This window comes from Fopius arisanus, unplaced genomic scaffold (genome assembly GCF_000806365.1).
Source record: "Fopius arisanus strain USDA-PBARC FA_bdor unplaced genomic scaffold, ASM80636v1 scaffold00058, whole genome shotgun sequence".
NCBI classification, from domain to species: Eukaryota; Metazoa; Arthropoda; class Insecta; order Hymenoptera; family Braconidae; genus Fopius; species Fopius arisanus.
In genome coordinates this window covers 82145-108350 of record NW_011887797.1, presented here as the reverse complement: position 1 = coordinate 108350, position 26206 = coordinate 82145, and the positions used below count along the sequence as shown (strand labels likewise).

The following is a 26206-nucleotide window of genomic DNA, read 5'->3' as shown; positions in this document are numbered from 1 at the left end:
ACGCCCTCCGAAAATTACCGACACTCTTGCCCTCGCCACCTGTTTGATTCACAGGTACACCCGCAAAATTAGTTCCGCCAGTTCCGCTAGGAAATTTCGCGGTTGAAGCTTCGCCATTGGCGTTAGCAATCTCCCCTATAATCTCTGGTTGTATTCTTTGGTCTAACCTATTCATTCTCCGAAACATTGACGCCAAACACATCAAAATATTGGTTGGTTAACTCTACTCACAGAGTCAAATCCATATTCACTTGAAGAAATTATAGTTTGATATCTATCGTTAGTAATTAGGATATTGTACATAACTTGCTGTGAATAATTGTTACGAATAGAATAATGAAGAATTTCATGAAACCATTTATTGTCATTATAACTTTATATAGATGAAAATTCGTACTATAAAAAATGGACATGTGCGAGAATGAGTGGACAATCGAGTGTTCTGATGATGAGAAATACGAGGTTGAATCTAAGGTATAGTTTTGTGACATAGCCAAAGAGTGGAAATTTGTCATCAAGTTTTTATTGCTCAAATTTGTCATTTGTTTTTTTTTTATACAGGAAGAGTGGTCATTAGAACCAGGAGATGTGCTTTTAATGATTGACAGTCTAAACTGTAATAATTACTGTGTGGAGTTAGAATGGAAGTCGCCCGGAAGACGGGATCAATCACCAGAGCCTCTAAATAATCATCAACCATCACACCATTTACCACAATTCAGGTAATTTTGAAAATGAAAAACATATTATCCATTTGTAAAATTATCATTGGATCATAATTCTATATTGGAAATAGCAATAATTTTTCTTTATATTTATTTCTATAGTAATGATATATTCAAAAAAATTCTGAAAAAATTGTAGAAATTATGACATTGATAGACCAACTCGAGTGAAACGTTTCATCGTTTTGGCATATTGTAAAATTTTCCATCTTTTAATGATGACTTAACGGAACTCCCTCCTGTGATTGGTTTCTTTCCTTCCCTTGCACAGAAAAGACTGTGGAAATACTTTCGTAATGGGGAATCATCCTCAATAATTATTTTATGTCGAAATCATATGCTTTTAGCATATATCATCTTCGATAGATTGAAGAGGAAAATTTTGCAAAATTCTGAGATGAAGCCATAATTTTATCCAATAATTAGTGGACTAATAGCAGTTCTTTAGAAAATCAATAGAAATCAATATAAGGCATAATAATTATGCTATTTCGACTTATCACTAAAATACAGCGCGCCGAAGATTGCGTCCGTAGCGAAAGGGTCACTAACAGGAGTGGCTAATGATAGAACTGGACATTTTTCGCAGTTTCTATTGAGCAACATTTCATAATTTTGGCCAACAGTAGACAATTAATTTACAAACTCTTCATTCTTCTTTATTTTCGCTTCTCCGATTTTTTCAGCAAAATTGCATTGTCTTTTATTTGACAAGTCTTTTATTTTATTGAAATTCGAACGGATGAAAGTTATCTCATGAAAATATTGAAATGATGGAGAAATTTATTTTCTAATTTTTTAATTGCAAGTATTCATTTTTTGTATAATTTCATATTAACAATTGCACATAGAAAATTAAACTCTACCATCGAATTTTTAGAGATATAGTCCTAAGTTGACCATTGTAAGCTTTCTTTTTTCAAATTACAAATTGCAAATTTGGAACCAAAAATTTGTAGTAATAATTGCTAAAAAATATTCGCTAATTTTTATAATTGCAAATTTTAATTCTTTAATGTTTCAACCTTTAAAGCCCGGGTGGACCATCTATTGAACGTCATCTTTTGTTTAAATCGAAATCTTTTTAGCCTAAAATACATTAGAGTTTAGGATCAAATTTGTGTTGCGGGAAGTACTTGAATGGGCATTAAAAAATGATGAAAAACGAGGAGTTAGCTGTTAACGGTAGAAGACATACTTCACATTTATTTTTCTTTACATTTTATTTTGCCATCAATTTCATTAATGCTTGGCCTCGGAATGGAATACCTGTAATCTGTCAAAGTTTTAGATTTTTGGAATAAATGATCTCCTTTCAATCATTTAAAGATAAAAAGCAAAGTTCACCGTCCGAACATCCTACCTCAGTAGATAAACAAGGCCCGATCTGGACATGGGGATCTGCGGGGCGGGGTGAGGCTGCGGAGAGGGCAATGTCGAATTCTTCTTGGCCCTCGGTCGGTATTGACTGGTTCTGCTTTATTGGCGATGGTAATGGGCGACGTCGAACTTTTGGTTCGGTTAGGGGGGGGGGGGGAGATGTATCCATCATATGATATCTGATATCCAATATCTACCATGTGATGTCTACTATCAAATATCTCATTTCTGATGTCTAATATCTAATATTTCATAGCTGACAATCGTAGTTTCTAAAATTTTCAGACGTTCTATTGACGGTGAATTTTTTTTCTTTTATGCCACCTCAATAATCATAATTACAACAAATTAATTCATGATTTTGAAATTTCGTCTTCAAAATCATCAGGAGTAATAGAAACTAATAATGAAAAACATGATTTTTTTTTCGTATCAAATCTGAGGAATGATTTTGAACTCGATACTTCTCTTTCTCTCTCATTGAGATTGAAGCGCGAACTGGTCCACTGTTCACGTGGCCGCGTGTGTTTACCGGTGAGCACGTACGCGCCGTATAAACAAAACACTCGACCTCTTGGATGCGCAGTGAATCGTTTTCGAAGTGGAATGAATATTCCACTATAGTCTTCAAAAGATGGTACCATGCAACATAACGCAAGTTTAATAATTTGCAATGATCTTTTTTTCGGGTTTTACATTGAATGTTCCTGACATTGAACAAAACAAAAATTAATTGTGCACTTTTGGACGGAATGTATCCAATTTAAATGGAATATCAATTACTTCATTTAATTGGATAACAATTAATGATAAGAACACAGACACGAATCGATTTCATTTCTTAATAAAATTGCCTGAGACTCAGTGATTTTCGAATGCTTTCTGTGTGTTTGTGTGTTTACCGGTGAGCACGTACGCACCGTATAAACAAAACACTCAGCCGCTTGAATGTGTGGTTTCGAAGTGGTGTGAATGCCTATTCCATGGATCGAAAAAATGATAGGATACAACATAAGAAGTATAATAATTGGAAAAAGGGATTTTTTTTTCTATATTGAATGGAAATGAAAGGAGTGAAAAGGTTTGTAAAAATGAACATAAGAACATTTTTAGAATGTGTAAATATATTTTTACATTTTGTAAGCCAAAACAAAAGAACGTTTTTGAGATAATAATTTAATTAAAAATGTCTGATTTTTCAATCAAAAGTTCATTGAAATCCTTTTCACTATTTTCGAATTTTGGATGAGTACTCTGGAACCAATGTTTCAATCAGCGTACATTTACCAAAGCGCAGCAAACTAACTCTTGCGCTGTCTTAATGTGTCGATGAATGTCCGGATGAGTAGTTTCTTTGAAGAAGCAATTGTTGATGTTTGGACAATTGTAATCATCCAAATTTATAACACGGTACGAATCACCAAGCAGTTGTTCCACATAATGCTGTTTCTCAAGACCTTTCACATAAAATTTCCGACTATTCAGTAGAAAACTGTGGAAAACTTTGTCAATGTTACTGTAATCACAACCACCAACACTCCATTGTATTCCATGATGATTAGGAGTTAGCCACCTGTTGGTTACAATATCTTGCATCTCCAGATCACTCCAGGCACATGGTGGTTGAAAGAGGATGTCGATGGGGGGAGATTCTTCAATATCTGGCGACTGTTGCACTACCACTGCACTCAATTCTTTTATGATAAATTCTCCTCGTTTTTGGAATCCTTTGTAATGATTTTTCCTCTATGGGCTCAACGAGTACTCGAAACCCTAACCCAATTTTATCGATATCCGAAAACACGGCCAAAACCATTACCTTCGTTCTCGCAATTCCGACGACTCTGGAACGACAAAACCATAAAAACCTAAACGAAACTCCGGGGGTAATCAGCAGCTCATTCCACTCCTTAAAAATGTATTTAGGGCGCTAGCCGATTTTTAGCTACGCGGAATGGACGAATCGGAACCGTAACTCTAACCGTATTCAAAACTCAATTTTTCACTGATCATTCCCAGAATTTCCTATCAACAGAAGCTAAACCTAGAGTCGTGGAAGTACGAGGGTACGGGACTGCTCGGTTGCTCAGTGTGCGGGTCGTGGAGAGAGGGGCGGATTCGTGGACGAGAGCCTCAATTATCAAACTTCGAAATAATCTCAAGAACCTGAATTAAACTATTTTGGTATTTATAAGGACGGGGATTCGGGTAAGAAAATTAAAAAAACCAATTGAAGATATCTTTACTTGTTCCACTATTGACCAGACACAAAAAAAATGAATATTGTTCATTAGGAAACTTATAATTAATATAGATTGCCCAGTCTACATTTTACATACGACCGGCATTTGCCCAAAAGAGAAGGATTTAACTTTTTAATAAAATGTACAGGGAACAATAATAAATGGGAATTTTATAACGCAGTATGGAAGAGAGAACGGCTTTAAATTTTATTCAAATACTTATGTTATTTAGGTGGGGAAGATAGGAAACTGCAGGGGGTTCTAATCGGGTTCGAGCGAGAGAGAGAGAGACGACCTTATAATTCCCACCGATCAGTTGTTAAGGCACAAATTCTGTTAGGTAGCCTTATTTAATCGTTCGGTAACGACTTTATTCAATTTGGTAGCCCGTTTCTGACTAATTTATTAAATCAGGAGTATTTGTCGGGTAGGTAGCCGTTGAGGTAGCGTGATGACCATTTCGGTAGCGGAAATGGGCCGCAGGTCCAGGGAGTCATTAGGTACCTTAGTTCCCTCGTTAGGTAGCGTTATTCGGGGCTTTGGTAGAGGAATCGGGATCTCTAACCAAAATTCTGTTTTACCTACGGGGCCACCATCATGCCGGGGGTGTAATAAAATTTCAAGGTAGCGGAAAGGTCCTCCGATGCAGGGAGCCCTTAGGTAACGTGTTTTCCCGGTTAGGTAGCCTACTCAATATCGATTATCTAAACCAATAGGGTCCGCAGGGTAGATATCCGTACAGTTAGCAAATCGAAATATTGAAAATTACAGAAAGGGCCTCAGACCCTGGGGAATGTATAGGTCGCCTATTCCCCAGCTTAGGTAGCGTCATTTGGGGGTCTGGTATAAACTTTTCCGATCACGGGCTAAATCGACAACCGTGCTTGGGCAGATAGCCGTGACCCAAGATTTTCCCGTTTGATTATTGAGGGTTTACTTCGTGATTCCACTGTTGTACGGGTCTGAACGGCGAATTTATTAATTAATGCACGGATTATTTTCCTAACGAATTAATAAATTATATACCCGATGGCGTCTCCGAGACTGCCAATAAGTAATCGGATTAATTGGTTAATTAATTGCGTAACCATATAAAAGTAATCCTAATTCGCGAGAGGTAGCATGATAGCTTTTATGGATTCCAACCATGAAAATTAATTAACTAAGAGCGTCCCCATGCCCAACCGGAATCCACAAAATGGCGGACAATTACGTCTCGGGGAGCATTATTGCATCACCCAGAGAAATTGATCCAGCCTCGCGAAGGTAGCCGAAGTTTTTAATAAGAGGTAGCAATAAAATTTTTAATGCAACGGTAGCAATGATTTCAATGGAAGGTCAACGATAAATTTTTATTAAAAGGTAGCAATTAAGTGTCAGTCGAGGTAGCAACAATAAGCCCGGTAAAGGTAGCAAAATTTATCAGGTAGCGGGGTCTTTTCCTGAGCTCGTCGGGTGAGCCTAGAAAACCCAATGAAGTAGGTAGCAGGGATCGAAAAATTAGTAAAAATTAGTACGTAGAGTTCGCGTGGAGAATAGGCAGTCATAGGTAGCATGGGAGAGGGGTATTCCGAGCCGCGTGCCTCATCCCGTATATTTCGTCTTTTCGGGGCGAAATTAAATTCCAAAACCCTGCTTAAAATGATTAGATAGCTGTTGGGTAACACGAGGGAGCATCAGGTAGCATTAGGGAGCATAGGTAGCCGTTAAGAGAGGCCTTTTGGCTTTCTCAACCATGAGGTTCCCGTATGGCGTCATATCGCGAGGTAGCGACGCCATTTGCGACTTTTCGTGCCCGCGACATCTAATTAACCGAGAATCACACTTCCCGCACTCATTGGCACTTAATTAAACACACGGGTACTTACCAGGGTGCTCGTGAAGTCTCGGGAATGCAGTTTTTTAGAGGTGCAGGTAACGATGGGGCAGGAGTGTGGCGTCTTTATGATGCACTATCTGATTTTCACGCACGTGTGTCGAATAACGGCCCGGGGGGAACTAACGCCGGCCGGTTGCGTGGTTCCGTTCGAACCTGTTACTCGGGGTGGGGGCGAATCTCCTCGAGTGCACCCGTCTGGTGGCGGCGCGCGTGGCTAGATACCGAGTTAGCCTTGCTCTTGAATTTCCCTAGCTCGCGGCGCGTAGCAAATTCAAATTTGAAATGGGGTTTTTGTCTGTTTACGACTATATATTAATATTATTTTAATTTTCTATTACTCAGGGGGTTCCATTTACTATGCTAACCGGCTTTTAGCCGCAATAAGTTTTTCAAGGGGTTTCGAGCGAGATTTTGGGGGAGTGGATTTTTGCCCCGTCTATGCCCATCATCAGGTAGCTCATCGGGTAGGGACCCTCTCCGGAGAGGAATTGGGGATCTTCTAACGAATCTAACTAATCCGAATTTCTCTATAACTATAACTAAACCTAAATATTAATTTGCTAAACCGTAAAGCTCTTGGCAATCCATGCAAGCGAGAGAGCTACGTTCGCTCACATGGCCTTCCACCCGTACTAAACTGAAGATTACCCTAACCCTCTCGCAACTAAGGGAGCGTAGGTGTCTCGACCTAATCTATGGATTCTCCTATTCAATTAACCAAAAAGGGTTTCAGGGACTACCGGAAGCACAGTATATCGGCTAATTTTTCTCGATAGTCTCCGGCCCTTAACCCGATTTTGCGCAGACAATTCTCAACTATTATACGGGGATTTAAGGGGAATTTAAACTATTTCCTAATCGATAACTGTAACCGAATTTTTATCAGGGTTCATCTAAACTGTAGGGTTTTAACTGCTGTCCACTTACTACTTTAATGATTATCTTAGCGTCGCGAGCCTGGGGGAAAATTAGAGAAGGTATCAGGTAGCCTGTCTCCGAGAGGAGATTAGGTAGCAGGTAGCTAATTACTCGGGGATTATTCAGGTAGCTTTTCCCCGGATTATATTCAGATAGCAGGTAGCTTTTGCGAGTTTTACCAAGGTAGCAGGTAGCTTTTCGCGAGTTTAGCTAAGGTAGCAGGTAGCTTTTCTCCGAGACCTTTTTAGGGTAGCAGGTAGCTAATAGATGTGGGTCCCGGGATCCGTGTTGGTTGAGTAGTTTATTAATTTTTCGCGGTTCTCTCTCGCCCTTAATCTAGGTAGTTACCCTACGGGAATACAGGTGACGGATTCGCCTGGAATTTCGTCACACCTTGCAAATCAATGATGAATGCCATGCTGTGCTTGTTCTTGTATGAATGATGATTGAATCATTTTTGATAGTCCAACTACTCTTATGTTCCGAGCGGAGGTGTGCAGTAACCCCTCCTCTGGGGTCGTGTTTTTGTTCACTGGCTACCTCTCTCCACCTCATCCTCATCCGATTTTTTCATTGCTTATTATATACTATGGGAAAATGAGCTGAGGACAGCAATTGCCACAGCCTCCATTTCCTCCAGCATCTCAATATCTGCACTTCCTCCATCCTCATTGTGTGACTCACATTCAGGAGAAGTCACATGAGCTCACATGAGCTGCAATCGGGAGATGTTCCACACTCACTTCCTTCACCTGCAGGCACTTGCATGAATATAAAAAAATCGTTGCCTTTTACCAGGATTGTGCGAACTCCAACGAGTGACAGATGGACTGCAGTGAGACCGTCATTGTAGCAATTGTAGAATAGCTTGGCTTATATGGGTAATCAGTGTAGGCACCGGTAGACATGGTATGAACCATTCCAGAGGTATGAGGACATTTTCCAAAATGCGTCGATACGATGTGCTCATGTCTCCTGCTGCCGCAGCAGCCTCAAATGATGGATAATACTCGTCCCACATCTCAAATTGATTATCATCAGATATAGATATCTCATATGGATGGTATTCGAGAGTCAACTGATGAGATATCACAAAGATGTTTATATGTGAGCTGAAATGTTGATCTTATTGGAGTGGTTGAGGAGGGGGCGAACTATCGGTTTTAATGAAATTATACACAAATACATCCGTGTAATACATACGTGTTTTTTATTCAATAATAGTACACTGTGACTTCGAGTGAGATTTCATTTAGCTATTGGCGGGGGGATTGGATTGAGTGATGAGGCCGATATTGAAAACCAATGCGTGCGGCAATAGCGTAGCTTAGCGATACTAGGATCCCTCCGTATCATCTCAGGCCACTTGTCCCAAGCCGCATCCACGGTGTCCTTGGCAATGGTTTTGATGAAATGCTTCGGTAGGAATGCAATTTCCTGAGTGGTCAGTGCATTCAAATGCTGAGTTTCACAATATTTCTTCACGGATTTCTCTAGAGACCCCGCGTTGTACTTGGTGAACCCTTTTTTCAGACGTTGCACATGTTCAAGGGGGCAATGGTACTGGGTCGGACTACCATCAAAAAGACTGTGATGGTAGACACACTTGAAAACACCCTCACCTTCCAGAGGCTCCATATCAGGGCTGCCAAAGTCATTGAAATCCTCAATTGGTACTTCATTCTTGATAGCTGTAGCCAGTTGTTCTTCTCTGTACCTTGGACGTAAATGTGTGAAACATTTTTCAGAATATAATTCACATATTCACGCAATGTCTCGTATTTGATATCTCCAGGAGTGTCCCAATGTAGTGCATGGTAGTGACGTGACAACCACTGATTCACTTCTTTGTACTTGGGAAGCAATTCATCCCATTCATGTGGTGGATCCACTAAAACTGCTTCATGCACGAACTTTTCTTCACCATCAAGTTCTAGCGCGGAAATTGCAAATTCCTTCACAACAAATTCGTTGCCAACATTTTTGAAACCTTCAATATCAATGACAACTGCCATATTGTAAAAGTAACTGTGAATGTTGCTCAATCCTCTGGCAATTAACTACCACTGAATAGCTTGGGTGGATGGTGTGCACATCTCCAAAATTTTGGAGGGAGTAGGGGAGCACCAATTTTCTCACGTTTTCATAATGTTAGTTTAAAAAATACCTATCCGACTCTATGGCCTCGCGATACTGAGAAAGCCGAAACCATTGAGAATTTTAGGAATTTTTTTTCCGTTGAATTTCGAAATAAACACGTTCTCATACAATTGACCATCACCCACCCAGTCACGTATTCTTAATATTAATACAATGTTCATTAAGATGGACTAGTGCTGACATTTTTATAAATTCCAAGTTCTCCAGCTGCATGATCAAAAAAAAATCTGATTGGAGGGGGGATCTCTCGCGGGGTAAATGGGATTTTTATAGCTTATAAGGAATGTCCTTCCCAGTGCAGAGCTGATTTGATTCTGTGACGTGAGTGTTAAAGTGCTCTGCCTTTGTAATGTCTGTTGATGCTGACCAACCAATAAGCAATAGAACTTCTACTTGTGAAGTGATCACAATTCGTCAATTTATTCAAAAGGTGGAAATTTCGGAGAGGATGAAGCGAGATTTGCAATGGGATGCAATTGAGTCGATCAGCTCGTCAGGTGGAGAGTCAGAGATTGGAAGCTTTACTGACGGTGATGATAATGATGCTTGGGATGCTCCTACCCCATTAGATCCCAACACCATCTCACCTGATGTCAGTGAAAACGTGGATGATTCGCCAGAGAGTTCAGCATCTGTGGAGAAGAATATTGTAGACTCTCCCGCAAGCCCCGACCCCGAATCTCCAGAGAGTCCAGCAAGTCCGGACCCCGAGTCTCCAGAGAGTCCAGCACCTGTGGAGAAGGGGATTGTAGACTCTCCAGCAAGCCCGGACCCTGAGTCTCCAGAGAGTCCAGCACCTGTGGAGAAGGGCATTGTAGACTCTCCAGCAAGCCGAGACGCCGAGTCTCTAGAGAATCCAGCACCTGAGGAGAAAGGGCTCGGTGATCTTCCAAACCTATCATCAGACAGCTCGATGATGGTTGTGGAAGACTCTGATTCAATGGAGATGGATCCACCTGATTGTTCTATATCAGAGGTAGCACCAGTGATTCCAGCGAATGTTGGCATTGGACCACCACCTACTTTACCGGATGACACGGAACCATTTGTTCAAGTGGGGGAAGCTGTCTGCCCATCAGCAGATGACTCAGATGATGATGATGTGGAACCTGTTCAAAGTTCGTGCCCGAAGAATGGGAAGGTGTCATGTCTGAAAGAGCTATGATGAAAAAGCTGAGAGAAATCATCAATCGTCATTATAAAGTTGGTGGAACTTTTGTCACAATGGGAGATGTTCGAGTCAAGCTGATTTTCTGTCCTCATGGAAATATTTACTTTCGACCGATGGGATCATTTAAACATTCCAAGTGATTGTCAACCAATATTAAAATCTATCCAGAGGTAAATAAATAATAAAATTCTACCATCTTATCAATCCGCTAACTTCATTATTAATTTCTTTCATTTTTTTTCTGTTTCAGTTGTAATTTTCGAGGGTAAAATTATTTTGAAAAAGTGGCTTCTATCATCTGACAATTAAACAGTGAAAAATGTTATTACTTACGCTTTATTATTTTTTTAATTTTCCTGAACCGTTAAGCAATCGACACGACGATTCCAAGAATGCGGTGGCCTCAGTGCTTGCAGACGCAGCTGATGAATTATCCGCTCAATCTGATGTTGGGAATTTTCTCAAATCGTATGTTAACATGTTCGGCACAAAAGAAAAAAAACATTTGGATAAACAATTTGGAGTTCGAAGAGTGGATGACCAATGGAAAATTGGAAATGCTGAGGTGATCTTCAATGGAGATAGAATGACTATTGGCGACAAGGAATTTCGCTCAACTTCAGGTTTGGCATCTTTGATATTCCATTGAGATCCAGAAACCGCTAATGTGACATCAGACATCAAACAGATCAAATGTACTATGGTGAAATTCTGCGCCGTACGAATGCACATCGATTGTACTATGATCCAAATAAGGCTGTGAGACGCAAAAATCCTACGGAAACATTTTTGAATATCATTGAACCTCTAATTAGACCGTATGAAAAGAGCGGTAAAGGACTAATACCAGAACTTATGGTGGCTCCAAGGACAATGTCCAGGAAAATGGATTATATTTACTCGGATAATCCAAATGAATTGGTGAATGGACTCCGCTTGCTCATGGCATCTCAAGCTGCCGGTAATCCCAATCATTCCAATGAAATTCTCTCCATTATCGAAGAACTACGTGAAGCTGGAATTATATATTAAAGTTTGCACTCGCGTGAATCATCTCATTCTCATCATAAATGTCGATGTGTTTGAACGACAGTTATCACACAGCAGCAGCAGCAAGCTCACCACTGTTGGAAGACGAGGTCCGCCAGGTGATGGATTTACACGTACTGCCGAAGGGAATTATAGTTTAGAAGGAAGGAGGTTATGCCATGTTGCCGATCCAGTGGTGGATTCTGATGCAGTTTCACTGCATATTTTGCATAAACGTCTGAAAGCTGAACGGGATCCAGTTGGGCAGAATTTGGATGCCCAAGAGAGAAACATTAGGGATTTGAAAAGTGCATTCACTAAACGTTTTGTGAGAGTTTAGAAAAAAATAGGACTGCACGAACGTGCAATTCCTAAAATTAATAAACAAGAAAACGGAGTCCAAGAGGCGAACAATAGCCGAGGAACTTCATCGGTCGGCTCGACGAAACTACCCAAGAAGATGCGTTGAGGTTCGACGGCTGGATGAAACGTGGCAGGCTGATCTCGTGGATATGATCAAATATGCACACAGCAACAAAAATTACCGCTATCTGCTAACTGTAATTGAAATTTTCTCCAAGTATGCATGGGCCATTCCTATTAAGTCAAAAAGTGCCAATGACGTTGTGGATGCCATGTATCTCATCTTTCAAGAGCGGCGAATCCTAAAAAAACTCCATGATGATCAAGGTAAAGAATTTTATAATAAAAGTTTCCAAACTCTTATGAAGCAGCACAACATACACATATACTCGACCTTCAGCAACCTCAAGGCATCAATATGTGAACGCTTCAATAGAACATTGAAAAATAAAATGTGGAAACAATTCTCAATTCGTGGAACCTCCAAATGGATTGATAGTATTGGTGATTTAGTTGCAGAATTTAATAACACGAACCATCGTACAATAAAAATAAAGCCTAAAGATGTTACATCCAAGAATGAGAAATCGTTGCTGAAATCAATTTATGGAGACGTACGAGAGAATAAGAAGGGGAAAATTAAATTCAAAGTGGGTGATAAAGTGCGAATCAGCAAGTATAAAACTGTATTCGAAAAACGCTATACCCCCGACTGGACAACTGAAATAATTGCAATTAAAGAAGTGCAAAGTACCAATCCCGTAACATATAAGCTGGTTGATGGAAAAGATGATGCAATTGAAGGTGGCTTCTACCAAGAGAAGTTGAGTCACGTCATGTATCCAGATGTGTTTCTCGTTGAGAAGGTGCTGAAGAGGCGGGGGAAGAAGGAATATGTCAAGTGGCTGGGATTTGATAATACTCACAACAGTTGGATAGACTCTAATCAAATGTAATTTTATAATAAAGAAAAACATTATTTGGAATATATTTGTGTCTTTCATTCATTGTAACCATAAGGCAGTGTCTGTTGAATCAAGTAAAACAATTCTCTTATCATCATCATAACTCAGTGCTAACTTGTTCTGTTTCACCGTGTAAACTTGATGTTTTTTACTTTGAATCAAATATTGTGATTTCACCAGTTTCTTCTGCTGAAAGAGACAGTGTTTATAGTCTTCAAAGGTAATTGTTCTCAGTGTTGCCCCTCTCACACCCTTGGCTCGTTTTTTCTCTCGCGCATCACCCAACACCTTGAGAGTATAAAGCTTGGCACGCAGGCCCACAATATCAGTCATAATTTTACCATTCCATTCATCCTTCATTAATCCTATCACTCTTTTATTCACTCTTGGTATTTGATAAACATTCTCTGCTGGGTAGTTGGAAGTGTCAAATTTCGAAATATCTCTTTTGATGAAGTCATAAATGTCGGGAACATTGAACTGATACAGAAGGCAGTGTGTGTCTGTGTACATTAATTTGGATCGCTCTCCAAATTCACGTTTCACATAAATATAGTGGAAATCGTAGATGTAAATTTTTGACAAGTCCAAAATGGCAAATGCAATGTAGATTGGTTTACTCAATATTTTTTTTTTACATTTTTTTTTCTTTTTCCTATTACCATAGTTTCATGGTTTGATAGGCACCCCTTCGTCTTAGCCTTTAGCCTCTCCTACTAGCCTCTCAGTATTCTTGCGGTGTCATGGGCCAACTTTCCGTACTGCGCCCATTTGGCTTGTACTGAAGGAAACCATGTAAAACCTCAGTAGCGCAGCCGGTCGGTAATGCGAGGATTCTGCTGTGTTCATCAGTCACACTGACTCGGTGAACACAGCAGCTCTCTACACCCGTGCCTAACGACGGCAGTCTATACGCCGAGGGGTGCGACTAAGCGGGCACCCATCCAAGTACTAACCCAACTGAGGGTTGCTTGGCCTGGATGACCGCCGGAGTCACACACCACCCGCGCGGCTACTGTCGCCGCTTAGGGTTATTGAATATAATTTGAACTCTTTTCAGTTCAATGATCGTCATATTATCGTGGAAAATTGGACTACTGTGGAAATTTGGTTGGGCAATGTAGGCTCTCGCGCCATATCTTCCATCCCACTTGGTGGTCAACTTGACATCTCTGTGCTTTCTCACATTTTCCATAGTTTTTCCAAAAACTGCGTTGTTCATTAGCTTGAAAAAATTCTTTTCACATTCATTTGTCGATTTTGTTCGCATCTCTGTATTTAAGTCGATGTAGGGCTTGAGCCATGCTGCTTGCTTGAATTTTAAGATTCGGTGGATTTTCGTTAATCGCATACGAAGACTCAGACATGGCTTCACATTCCGATAATGAATTATATAGTCTTTTTTATCGTAGAGTGTCGTCATGAGCTTGGTATTCTTGCGATTCGGTGGAATAAAATGCTCAGGACATAGCGGCAAGTCCTTGTGTACATAATGTAGCTATTTAGGATATTCCAAATCCACTTTTAAGATATATCCAACAGGTGAATCATCAGGAATATTGAAGATATTGAATCCTTCGACATTTTTCCACTCAAATGCACCAAAGGGCAAGTACTGACTCATGGCTGCTCTATATAAATTGCTGACATCAAAGTACATGAGATAGGACTTCTCTTCGTTTGGATTATAATTCTCACCCATATACCGATTGTTGGCATACGCGTAGCGATTTGTACATTGAGCTACACCACCTGGGATCCCTTTTTCAATGAATAAGAGCTTATCAGCGTCTGTAAAAAATTCGATTTCTACTCTGGTGCATTTTAGCATTGCATCGAATGCCAGTCCAGGTGCTGTGTAGTAGTGCAGTGGGTCGAGTTTGTAGACTGAGAAACAACTTTTTCGGAAATTCTCAAAAATGTCAGCTAAGAGGAGAACATCAGTTTTTAAGTAGAGGTCGGAATATTCACCAAGTGTTGTAATATTAAATTTTTCCCAAACTTCCTGCGCATGAGCATAATCTTTCGCTGATATTTCTTGATTGTTTATTGTGGGATAAAAAGCCGCCCTCGATGGTAATTCTCCCTCATTCAATTTATCCCAATTATCCAAATATTCATATGGGAATACACCTTTCCGCATTAACAAATGGAATTGCTCAGCGTTGCAATGTGCTCGTGTAATTATTTTATCTTCGTCAGTCAAGTAGGAGGCCAATTTTTGGCAGGCTACTAGCCATAAATCTAAATGAATCAAGAAATCTTAGGTTGACTTTTGTTTGTGGGATAGATTTCTTGAATGAAATGTACTTTTCTTTTTTTAGAGGCAGTAACTCGACAGAGCCATTGAACTCCTTCACCAAATCCACAATTATACAATGAGCATCATACCCCGAAAGATTATGAAAAATCACCGGTATTTCATGTGAATTTTTGTAGTTTACATTGGATCCGGCATGCGCAGCTCCATGATATTTACCCATGAAGTGGCAATGATCTCGATGTTTAATGTCTGTCAAAATGAATGGCCCCTCACATATATCTCACACTCGGGCTGCTGAGAATTCTTGGGACTGTGCGTACGTGAGCGGCTCCATTGGTACAATCGTTCTTAGTTTATCATTCACCATCACTCCAATTTTCTTTAATTCATCCATAAACCACGTAATGCAATCACTTCCACGTTTAATTTGAAAGTGGGATAAATTATTATCGAAGGAACACTGCAAGTATAAGGCGACACTGTATGGAATATGTTTATGCTGCAATCTGTCATCATCATTATCAGCACACGGTTGAAGAATACACTCGAGATCAGCGTAATTGTAGCGTGTATTGTGAGTTGAATGGTACAGGCTCCTTGTATCTGTGATTTTAAAATTTCAAGATTTTTTTCTCTTCGGATGGAAGAATAATTTTGCACTTATTGATAGTTACACAATCCTGTCTATGACCCTCATAATGTTTCTTCTCGCGGAAATGATACAAACATCGATCACACAACCACATACAATGTGCAATATGGGAATATGAATTTGCGCCACCAGTCTTGAGAGATCTCTTATCCATGCGAAGTGGTGAATTGGTTGAACATCAGCGGCAACATGCACATTCGAACAAAAGAGAAGTAAGTGAATTGTGGGTATGCACGAGTTCATCTTGCTGAGGTAGAAAGAGACAATTTCCTTCCCACTGTTCATTCCACATTCAATTCGATAAACATTAATTGACAAGTCATTCTTTTTCTTAAATTTTGGAATATCACTCAAGATGATGGGGAAGCGAATGTTTGCATAATCAAACAGCTTCTGGCTGTGTGGAAGAGTTGCAGTGGTATAGTCAGGATATGATGAAGTGGCAGATCGATTACTTTTTGCTGGATAGAGAGCAGCAATAACTGACCACAAAAAACAAAATTCATCCGAATTTTTGACATTGACAACAGCTTTTTTACATTGAATATCATAGGGCAGCTCGACGTACGTTGAAGAGCCACCCTTAAGTGGAACATATCTGTTCATATTAACCATCAAATTTATAATTTCACTCAACTCCCATCTCGAGTCACGTTCTTGGAAATCACCAATTTTTGTAAGCAATGGCTCACTCACATTCTCATCAAACCACGTTGCCAGATCTGTAGCTGGTAGAATGATTTCATTCTTTGTATTGAAATATTTAACTTCACTAGTAATCACTTCATCCTTTTTCAATGTGAATTTTCGAACTAAAACTGCATTTGCCTTTATGTTGCCATTCTTTTCGAGAACACTTCTCACACGTGCTGTTGACAGTTGTCTTGCATCATTGAGAAAGGAAGCTAGATCCTTATGTTGGAGATTGATGACAATGCCCGTGCGAATACGACTGTGAAAAGCTGATGGTCCATCTCTCCAGCGTACACGATCTGCTAGCGCTTCTTCTTCTCTCGTATGCGATGGCACCTGCACACGACCACCTCGATTTTGTCTATTTGTGAATCCCTCTTGATAACCCTGATTTCGAGCAATTGTAGAGAGAATATTATTTTCCTCACCAACCTATAGATGATTTCGTCTTTTCAAAACTCGAGTATAAAATTTAATATAGTAAGCACATCGATCAATCCATTGGTGAATTTCTTGAGATTGTGCATTTTGATAGGCATGTTGGAAAATTGCAACTATTCTGGAACAGCGCACAATGCTGCTACGTTTCATCTTGAAATAAGACTAACAACCCTTAGGAAAATTCAGATCAATTTATATCATTGCTTGTTGGAGCTTCAATGAGTCATAAAGTTTCAGTGGGATCGATTGATTGTCATTTCTTCGTCAATTTCTCAGAAGTATGCAGACGGTTCAGTTTCCATGAAAAATTTAACCGTTGGATCGATTTATTAACATTTCTTCATGGAGTTCTCCGAAGTATGGTAGCAGTTGAGTTTTTGCGAAGAATTTTGCCTGTTATGTGGAGATTGCCTAAATTTCTTGGAATTGTTTTTACGTTAATGTTATAAGTGATTATTGCATACCCCCTCCACTTACGACAAGCCTATAAGTAGCTGCAGTAAATCAACTGATTCATCATTCATTCTCCAACTTATAAGTATAGTCACACGAAATTTGCTAAAGCGAAGTGAATCAAGGAGAGAAACAATAATCATAATGGAGAAGCACGCCTTGGATCTCCATGACATCACCAAAATCGCAAGGCAAGGAAATTTCTTGCCAACCAAACGTCGAACGGAGCTGTCACTCAACCAGAAGTATTTAGTCCCCGATCTGAAGGTGATTTCGACTAAATTTGGTGCTAAAGTGGTTGTCGCTCTGAATGATGAGTGCATCGTGTATCTGCCGCCACGACTGTCCAACGCCTTCCAACAGGATCCATCCAAGCTGGAGAAATCGTGAGTCCGCTGCTGCTATGCTTCTGGAGATCACCTTCCTGGAGGGAGAGTTCAATCCGTGCTTCTTCAGCAACGTGAAAAACCCATAAACTGTACATATTCGCGACAACTCTGTAATATAACCTGAAAAGGGATGGTGATGAAATAAATTGTTGAAGCAGAAATTTGTCGTCAATTTATCTATAACTTTTATTATTTAAAAACTTATTCTAGTTACAAATAATAAAATCTTATTCTAGTTATAATAAAAAAATAAAATAAAAAGGATGCTCTGGAGATGATACATCTCAAACATACAAAATATTTTTTTTATTAATTTCAATAAACAGCAGAGTGATGAGGATCATGGAATGAAAGAGGAATTAAGTTTACTTACTTTAATGACCGTAATGATTCTGCGCGTCCAGAATCATCACAGTTGCCGCTGCGATACACTGCGCATGAGGCAACATCTCCATGGCCTCATCCACTCTGCCAACCAATCGCAAAAATTGAGGAACGTTCTCGAAGAAGAAAGAGGGTGAAATTACAAAATAATGTGTATTAACTTACTTTGAAAGCATAATAATGCGGTCCGAGGTACGCCATAAACTTGATTACCAAGTCTATGGCTACCTGCAGGCGCTGAATCAGCGGGTAATATTTCAGGAAGTTCTCTCCAATTCTCTCCACCTCCCCCAACCACCGCTGCTCCAGTTGTTCATCCTCCTCCTCCCACTCTGCCCTCATCTGTGGGTCCGGGAAAACGTAAATTTCGAGTTCCACTAGAAAACCAACATTAATTATTAAAATACATCGATGACGCTATGAAATTCACTAAAAGGTATCACGTTCTACGACACTTACTTGTTGCTGTGATTTTGTGCGATGTACTGACGAAGCGAGGCTGCAAGACAACGTTGGGCCAGTCGCCACATGCCTCCCCACTCTTCCGCTAACTGTCTCGCTCAAGCGCCTAAGCCTCCAAAAGTTGTCCGTCTCACTCTAGGTGTCTGGCGTGTAAACTCTGAATGTTTACATCTGGAGGATGGTGAAGAATGGAGCATTGACAGAGATTTCAAGCGGAGAAAATATTCTTTATTCAATACATATATATGCACAGATATTTTACGGAATAATATTAGAGAGTTTTCAAAGCATAGATGATTACAGCTGCATTTCCCTATTCTTTCACTTGAACATTTTAGTAAGTAATAACATTTTTCACTGTTTAATTGTCTGATGATAGAAGCCACTTTTTCAAAATAATTTTACCCTCGAAAATTATAACTGAAACAGAAAAAAAATGAAAGAAATTAATAATTGAGTTAGCGGACTGATAAGATGGTAGAATTTTATTATTTATTCACCTCTCGATAGATTTTAATATTGGTTGACAATCACTTGGAATGTTTAAATGATCCCATCGGTCGAAAGTAAATATTTCCATGAGGACAGAAAATCAGCTTGGCTCGAATATCTCCCATTGTGACAAAAGTTCCACCAACTTTATAATGACGATTGATGATTTCTCTCAGCTTTTTCATCATAGCTCTTTCAGACATGATACCTTCCCATTCTTCGGGCACGAACTTTGAACAGGTTCCACATCATCATCATCTGAGTCATCTGCTGATGGGCAGACAGCTTCCCCCACTTGGACAAATGGTTCCGTGTCATCCGGTAAATTAGGTGGTGGTCCAATGCCAATATTGGCTGGAATCACTGGTGCTACCTCTGATATAGAACAAGCAGATGGATCCATCTCCATTGAATCAGAGTCTTCCACAACCATCATCGAGCTGTCTGATGATAGGCTTGGAAGATCACCGAGCCCTTTCTCCTCAGGTGCTGGATTCTCTAGAGACTCGGCGTCTCGGCTTGCTGGAGAGTCTACAATGCCCTTCTCCACAGGTGCTGGACTCTCTGGAGACTCAGGGTCCGGGCTTGCTGGAGAGTACAATCCCCTTCTCCACAGGTGCTGGACTCTCTGAAGACTCGGGGTCCGGACTTGCTGGACTCTCTGGAGATTCGGGGTCCGGGCTTGCGGGTGAGTCTACAATATCCTTCTCCACAGGTGCTGAACTCTCTGGCGAATCATCCACGTTTTCACTGACATCAGGTGAGATGGTGTTGGGATTTAATGGGGTAGGAGCATCCCAAGCATCATTATCATCACCATCAGTAAAGCTTCCAATCTTTGACTCTCCATCTGACGAGCTGATCGACTCAATTGCATCCCATTGCAAATCTCGCTTCATCCTCTCCGAAGTTTGCACCTTTTGAATAAATTGACGAATTGTGATCACTTCACCAGGAGAAATTCTATTGCTTATTGGTTGGTCAGCATCAACAGACATTACAAAGGCAGAGCACTTTAACACTCACGTCACAGAATCAAATCAGCTCTGCACTGGGAAGGAGATTCCTTATACGCTATAAACATCCCATTTACCCCGCGAGAGATCCCCCCTCCAATCATATTTTTTTTTCATCATGCAGCTGGAGAACTTGGAATTTATAAAAATGTCAGCACTAGTCCATCTTAATGAATATTGTATTAATATTAAGAATACGTGACTGGGTGGGTGAGGGTCAATTGTATGAGAACGTGGTTACTTTGAAATTCAACGGAAAAAAAATTCCTAAAATTCTCAATGGTTTCGGCTTTCTCAGTATCGCGAGGCCATAGAGTCGGATAGGTATTTTTTAAACTAACATTATGAAAAAGTGAGAAAATTGGTGCTCCCCCACTCCCTCCAAAATTCTGGAGATGTGCACACCATCCACCCAAGCTATTCAGTGGTAGTTAATTGCCAGAGGATTGAGCAACATTCACAGTTAGTTTTACAATATGGCAGTTGTCATTGATATTGAAGGTTTCAAAAATGTTGGCAACGAATTTGTTGTGAAGGAATTTGCAATTTCCGCGCTAGAACTTGATGGTGAAGAAAAGTTCGTGCATGAAGCAGTTTTAGTGGATCCACCACATGAATGGGATGAATTGCTTCCCAAGTACAAAGAAGTGAATCAGTGGTTGTCACGTCACTACCATGTACTACATTGAGACACTCCTGGAGATATCAAATACGAGACATTGCGTGAATATGTGAATTATATTCTCAAAAATGTTTCACACATTTACGTCCAAGGTACAGAGAAGAAGAACTGGCTACAGCAAATTATCAAGAATGAAGTACCAATTGAGGATTTCAATGACTTTGGCAGCCCTGATATGGAGCCTCTGGAAGGTGAGGGTGTTTTCAAGTGTTTCTACCATCACAGTCTTTTTGATGGTAGTCCTACCCAGTACCATTGCCCCCTTGAAGATGTGTAACGTCTGAAAAAAGGGTTCACCAAGTACAACGTGGTGTCTCTAGAGAAATCCGTGAAGAAATATTGTGAAACTCAGCATTTGAATGCACTGACCACTCAGGAAATTGCATTCCTACCGAAGCATTTCATCAAAATCATTGCCAAGGACACCGTGGATACGGCTTGGGACAAGTTGCCTGAGATGATACGGAGGGATCCTAGTATCGCTAAGCTACGCTATTGCCGCACGCATTGGTCTTCAATATCGGCCTCATCACTCAATCCAATCCCCCCGCCAATAGCTAAATGCCCTTTGTGTCTCTATCGTCGCCGCTAATACACTCGAAGTCACAGTGTACTATTATTGAATAAAAAACACGTATGTATTACACGGATGTATTTGTGTATAATTTCAGTAAAACCGATAGTTCGCCCCCTCCTCAATCACTCCAATAAGATCAACATTTCAGCTCACATATAAACATCTTTGTGAAATCTCATCAGTTGACTCTCGAATACCATCCATATGAGATATCATTCTTCTTGAATACTCAAGTTAAAGTTTATTAAAAAATAAAATTCTTTCGAAAACTATCTTTCAAAATGTCTGATGATAATCAATTTGAGATGTGGGACGAGTATTATCCATCATTTGAGGCTGCTGCGGCAGCAGGAGACATGAGCACATCGTATCGACGCATTTTGGAAAATGTCCTCATACCTCTGGAATGGTTCATGCGTCTACCGGTGCCTACACTGATTACCCATATAAGCCAAGCTATTCTACAATTTGACAGTCTCACTGCAGTCCATCTGTCACTCGTTGGAGTTCGCACAATCCTGGTAAAAGGCAACGATTTTTTTATATTCATGCAAGGGCCTGCAGGTGAAGGAAGTGAGTGTGGAACATCTCCCGATTGCAGCTCATGTGAGGGTGGGACTTCTCCTGAATGTGAGTCACACAATGAGGATGGACGAAGTGCGGATATTGAGATGCTGGAGGAAATGGAGGCTGTGGCAATTGCTGTCCTCAGCTCATTTTTCCATAGTATATAATAAGCAATGAAAAAATCGGATGAGGATGGGGTGGAGAGAGGTAGCCAGTGAACAAACACGCGACCCCAGAGGAGGGGTTACTGCACACCTCCGCTCGGAACATAAGAGTAGTTGGACTATCAAAAATGATTCAATCATCATTCATACAAGAACAAGCACAGCATGGCATTCATCATTGATTTGCAAGGATTCCAAAAACGAGGAGAATTTATCATAAAAGACTTGAGTGCAGTGGTAGTGCAACAGTCGCCAGATATTGAAGAATCTCCCCCCATCAACATCCTCTTTCAACCACCATGTGCCTGGAGTGATCTGGAGATGCAATATATTGTAACCAACAGGTGGCTAACTCGTAATCGTCATGGAATACAATGGAGTGTTGGTGGTTGTGATTATAGTAACATTGACAAAGTTTTCCACAGTTTTCTACTGAATAGTCGGAAATTTTATGTGAAAGGTCTTGAGAAACAGCACTATGTGGAACAACTGCTTGGCGATTCCTACCATGTTGTAAATTTAGAAGATTACAATTGTCCAAAGATCAACAATTGCTTCTTCAAAGAAACTACTCATCCGGACATTCATCGACACATTAAGTCAGCGCAGGAGTTAGTTTGCTGAGCTTTGGTAAATGTACGCTGATTGAAACATTGGTTCCAGAGTACTCATCCAAAATTCGAAAATAGTGAAAAGGATTTTAATGAACTTTTGATTGAAAAATCAGACATTTTTAATTAAATTATTATCTCAAAATCGTTCTTTTGTTTCGACTCGCAAAATGTAAAAATATATTTCCACATTCAAAAAATGTTCTCATGTTCATTGTTACAAACCTTTTCACTCCTTTCATTTCCATTCAATATAGAAAAAAAATTCCCCTTTTGCAATTATTATACTTCTTATGTTGTATTCTATTATTTTTTCGATCCATGGAATAGGCATTCACTCCACTTCGAACCCACACATCCAAGCGGCTTAGTGTTTTGTTTATACGGCGCGTACGTGCTCACCATTAAACACACAAACACACAGAAAGCGTTCGAAAATCACTGAGTCTCAGGCAATTTTATTGAGAATTGAAATTGATTCGTGTCTGTTTTCTTATCATTAATTGTTATCCAATTAAATGAAGTAATCGATGTTTCATTTAAATCGGAATCATTCAGTTCAAAAGTGCACAATTAATTTCTGTTTTATTCAATGTCATGAGCATTCAATGTAAAGCCCAAAAAGAAAGATCATGGCAAATTATGAAACTTGTGTTATGTTGCATGGTATCATCTTTTGAAGACTATGGTGGAATATTCATTCCACTTCGAAAACGATTCACTGCGCATCCAAGAGGCCGAGTGTTTTGTTTATACGGCGCGTACGTGCTCACCGGTAAACACACGCGGCCACGTGAGCGGTGGACTAGTGCGCGCTTCAGTCTCAATGAGAGAGAGAGAAGTATTGAGTGTAAAATCATTCCTCAGATTTGATAAGAAAAAAATTCATGTTTCTCATTATTAGTTTCTACTACTCATGATGATTTCTAAGACGAAATTTCAAAATCATCAATTAATTTGTTGTAATTATGATTATTGAGATGGCATAGAAGAAAAAAATTCACTGGCAATAGAACGTCTGAAAATTGTAGCAACTGCAATTGTCAGCTATGAAATATTAGATATTAGACATCAGAAATGAGACATTAGATAGTAGACATCACATACTAGATATTAGATATCAGATATCATACGGTGGATATTCGCCGGGAGATATCACATGGTGGATATCCACCCCCCCCCCCCCCCCAATCGATCCAACGGTTTGACGTCGGACATTACCATCGCTGATAAAGCAGAACCAACCATTACCGACCGAGGGTCAAGAAGAATTCGACATTGCCCTCACCCTCAGCCTCACCCCACCCCGCACCGCCCTCAGATCCCACTGTCGAGAACCGGCCTTGTTTATCTACTTACCTCACCAAACTACAGAAATGCGACTGGGCATACAACGAATTTTTCCGAAAAATATGAAAATTTCTTCATATTTTTCTTCGAACGCGTAAAAATATCTCTTTAGCTCAACTAAAGAGACGATAAAGTGACGAATACTTTGAAGAAAGAAGAAATGACATCAGTCTAGTCGTTTTTGAGATATTTGAGAAAATCTTTTGAAATACAAAGCTGAATATCTCCTGAACGAGTCATCTAATCTAATCCATCTGTAATACCAAATATTGCAGTCATAAGAGGAATCTTTCCGCTAAATTTCAAGTTAATACATTGTTGTTTTTAAATTAGAGAGGGCGTGCAACGCATGTTTTCGAAAAACATGAAAAAGAAGTATCAAAGAAAACTTTGTGAGAACACATATATGTATAGTCTGACATTCAGACTGATCCATACAGAGTGTATTGAGACGATCATTTCAAGAAAACGAAAAATGTAAACGGTTGAATAGTTTCTGGGATATTTGCAAACAACTTTTCAGAAACAATCACCGATATTTCAAAAGCTACTCCACCGATCGGGCTGAAACGTAGAATAGATGAAGTCCGTATTAAGACCGGTTCCTATTTATAGATCTCTTATATACTGTAGTACATTTTATTGAATTAAATCAATCCAGTTTATGTCAACTTGGTTTATGATGACAAGTTTATAAATCGATTATGTTTTTAGTTATTCACTACAACCTCAACGTGTTTTTACATTTTAATAAATATAAATTACAATTTTTGGCAATTGACGTCAAGTGTCGTACGCGATCCCTCGTGACCTCTGTATTTGCAAAGTGACGTAGAAATTGATTTGAATAGGGATTTGAGATATTCGATTCAACAGGACCTATAAACTGAGGAAATTTAAGATTTTTGGAAATTTATTTACTTGTTTATTGGTTCTGAATAGAAGCATTGCAATCGTCCGGTCCCGACCAAAAAACTTTCCTAGGGAGGGTAATGCAAAAATGCAAATAATGCGTATTCCTCTTTTTTTTAAATCAGATAATTAGTTGTATATATATCGGTACTAAACATATGTTGGTGGAATTCTATGATTAATATGGATATTCTAAATATTGCACTGAAATTAATTAAATTGCATTTTCTATCAAGGACGATAATACTGTGACAATTATTTCAGTGATGTATTACAACCGGCAGAAAAAGACAACTTTGATTTTATGGACGAAATGTCATCCCCCCGTCTCCCAGTACGTCGTATCGGTGATGCCGTTCCAAAAGGCAGTGCGAAGAAAAAAACGGCTAGCTTCAATGGTGTCCTATCTACAATGTTACGTCATCGAAGACTGGAGCAACAGGAAATAAATTTAGGTTCTAAGAAGACCGATTCGAATACTGCAACATGATACTTTAACAGACATTATATGATGGTAACGTAACTTGTGGCTCCGTGATGAACTCCTTACAAAATTTTAATTTAACATATTAAAATATTAAAAGTATGTTTTTCACAATAACGAAGCATTTTTATTTTATTACCCATTTTTCTCATGTTCGTACCCATTTTCCACCATTTAGAGAACCATCTCGAGCGTTTCTATCTGCGCTTCTACTCTTCTTCCTAAATAAATTAAAGGCGGCTTGCTTGAGTATTCAGGAAATTATATTAGAAAATAAGTTCCTTAAATTGTACAGAAAAACGGAAATGACTACGGATACCCTAGAAAAATCAATCGCAGTGGCCATTATTGGTGTCATTGATGGTAATAGTCCATGTGGGTGAATCGTCAATTTTGTAAACATAAACTCCCAATGTTGAGAATATCATAATCAGCGATAAGAAACTATACATAGCTGGTATGCAGCCTCCAATGATCATGCTTTTGATTGGAATATGTCCAGCCGCTGAAGCAATGGCGTTTGGGGGTGTTCCAACTGGAAATCGAAATGCGTGGGAACAACACATTGTAGCTGGCAACATGAGATATAGAGGATGTTGCTCCATGACTATGCACTAGAAAAGATTAAGGTAAATTTTCGCTGAGTCATGACAATTTTTATTTTATGCAATGAATATGAAGATAAATGTAAATCTTACATTTGTAGCAAATTGAAAACATATACATAGATACATATTCAAATCCAATAGTTTTACACACGAAACGTTTTACGTAAAAATGG

At 39.5% G+C, this 26206-nt stretch overlaps 1 protein-coding gene across 3 annotated transcripts; it reads left to right on the top strand.

Moving 5' to 3' along the window:
* Positions 1 to 114: 114 nt before the first annotated feature.
* On the top strand, positions 115 to 25542 carry Pa1 (PTIP associated 1). 3 transcript variants are annotated; one of them, XM_011308071.1, is made up of 4 exons: positions 115 to 212; positions 384 to 474; positions 562 to 722; positions 25206 to 25542. In XM_011308071.1, exons 2-4 carry the CDS (start codon positions 406 to 408, stop codon positions 25429 to 25431), a joined length of 456 nt encoding a protein of 151 aa, XP_011306373.1. In that variant the 5' UTR covers positions 115 to 212; positions 384 to 405; the 3' UTR covers positions 25432 to 25542. The 3 variants fall into 3 exon arrangements, with proteins under 3 accessions (XP_011306373.1, XP_011306372.1, XP_011306371.1); XM_011308070.1 differs by having other exon boundaries at positions 161 to 279; XM_011308069.1 differs by having other exon boundaries at positions 162 to 474.
* Positions 25543 to 26206: the final 664 nt, after the last annotated feature.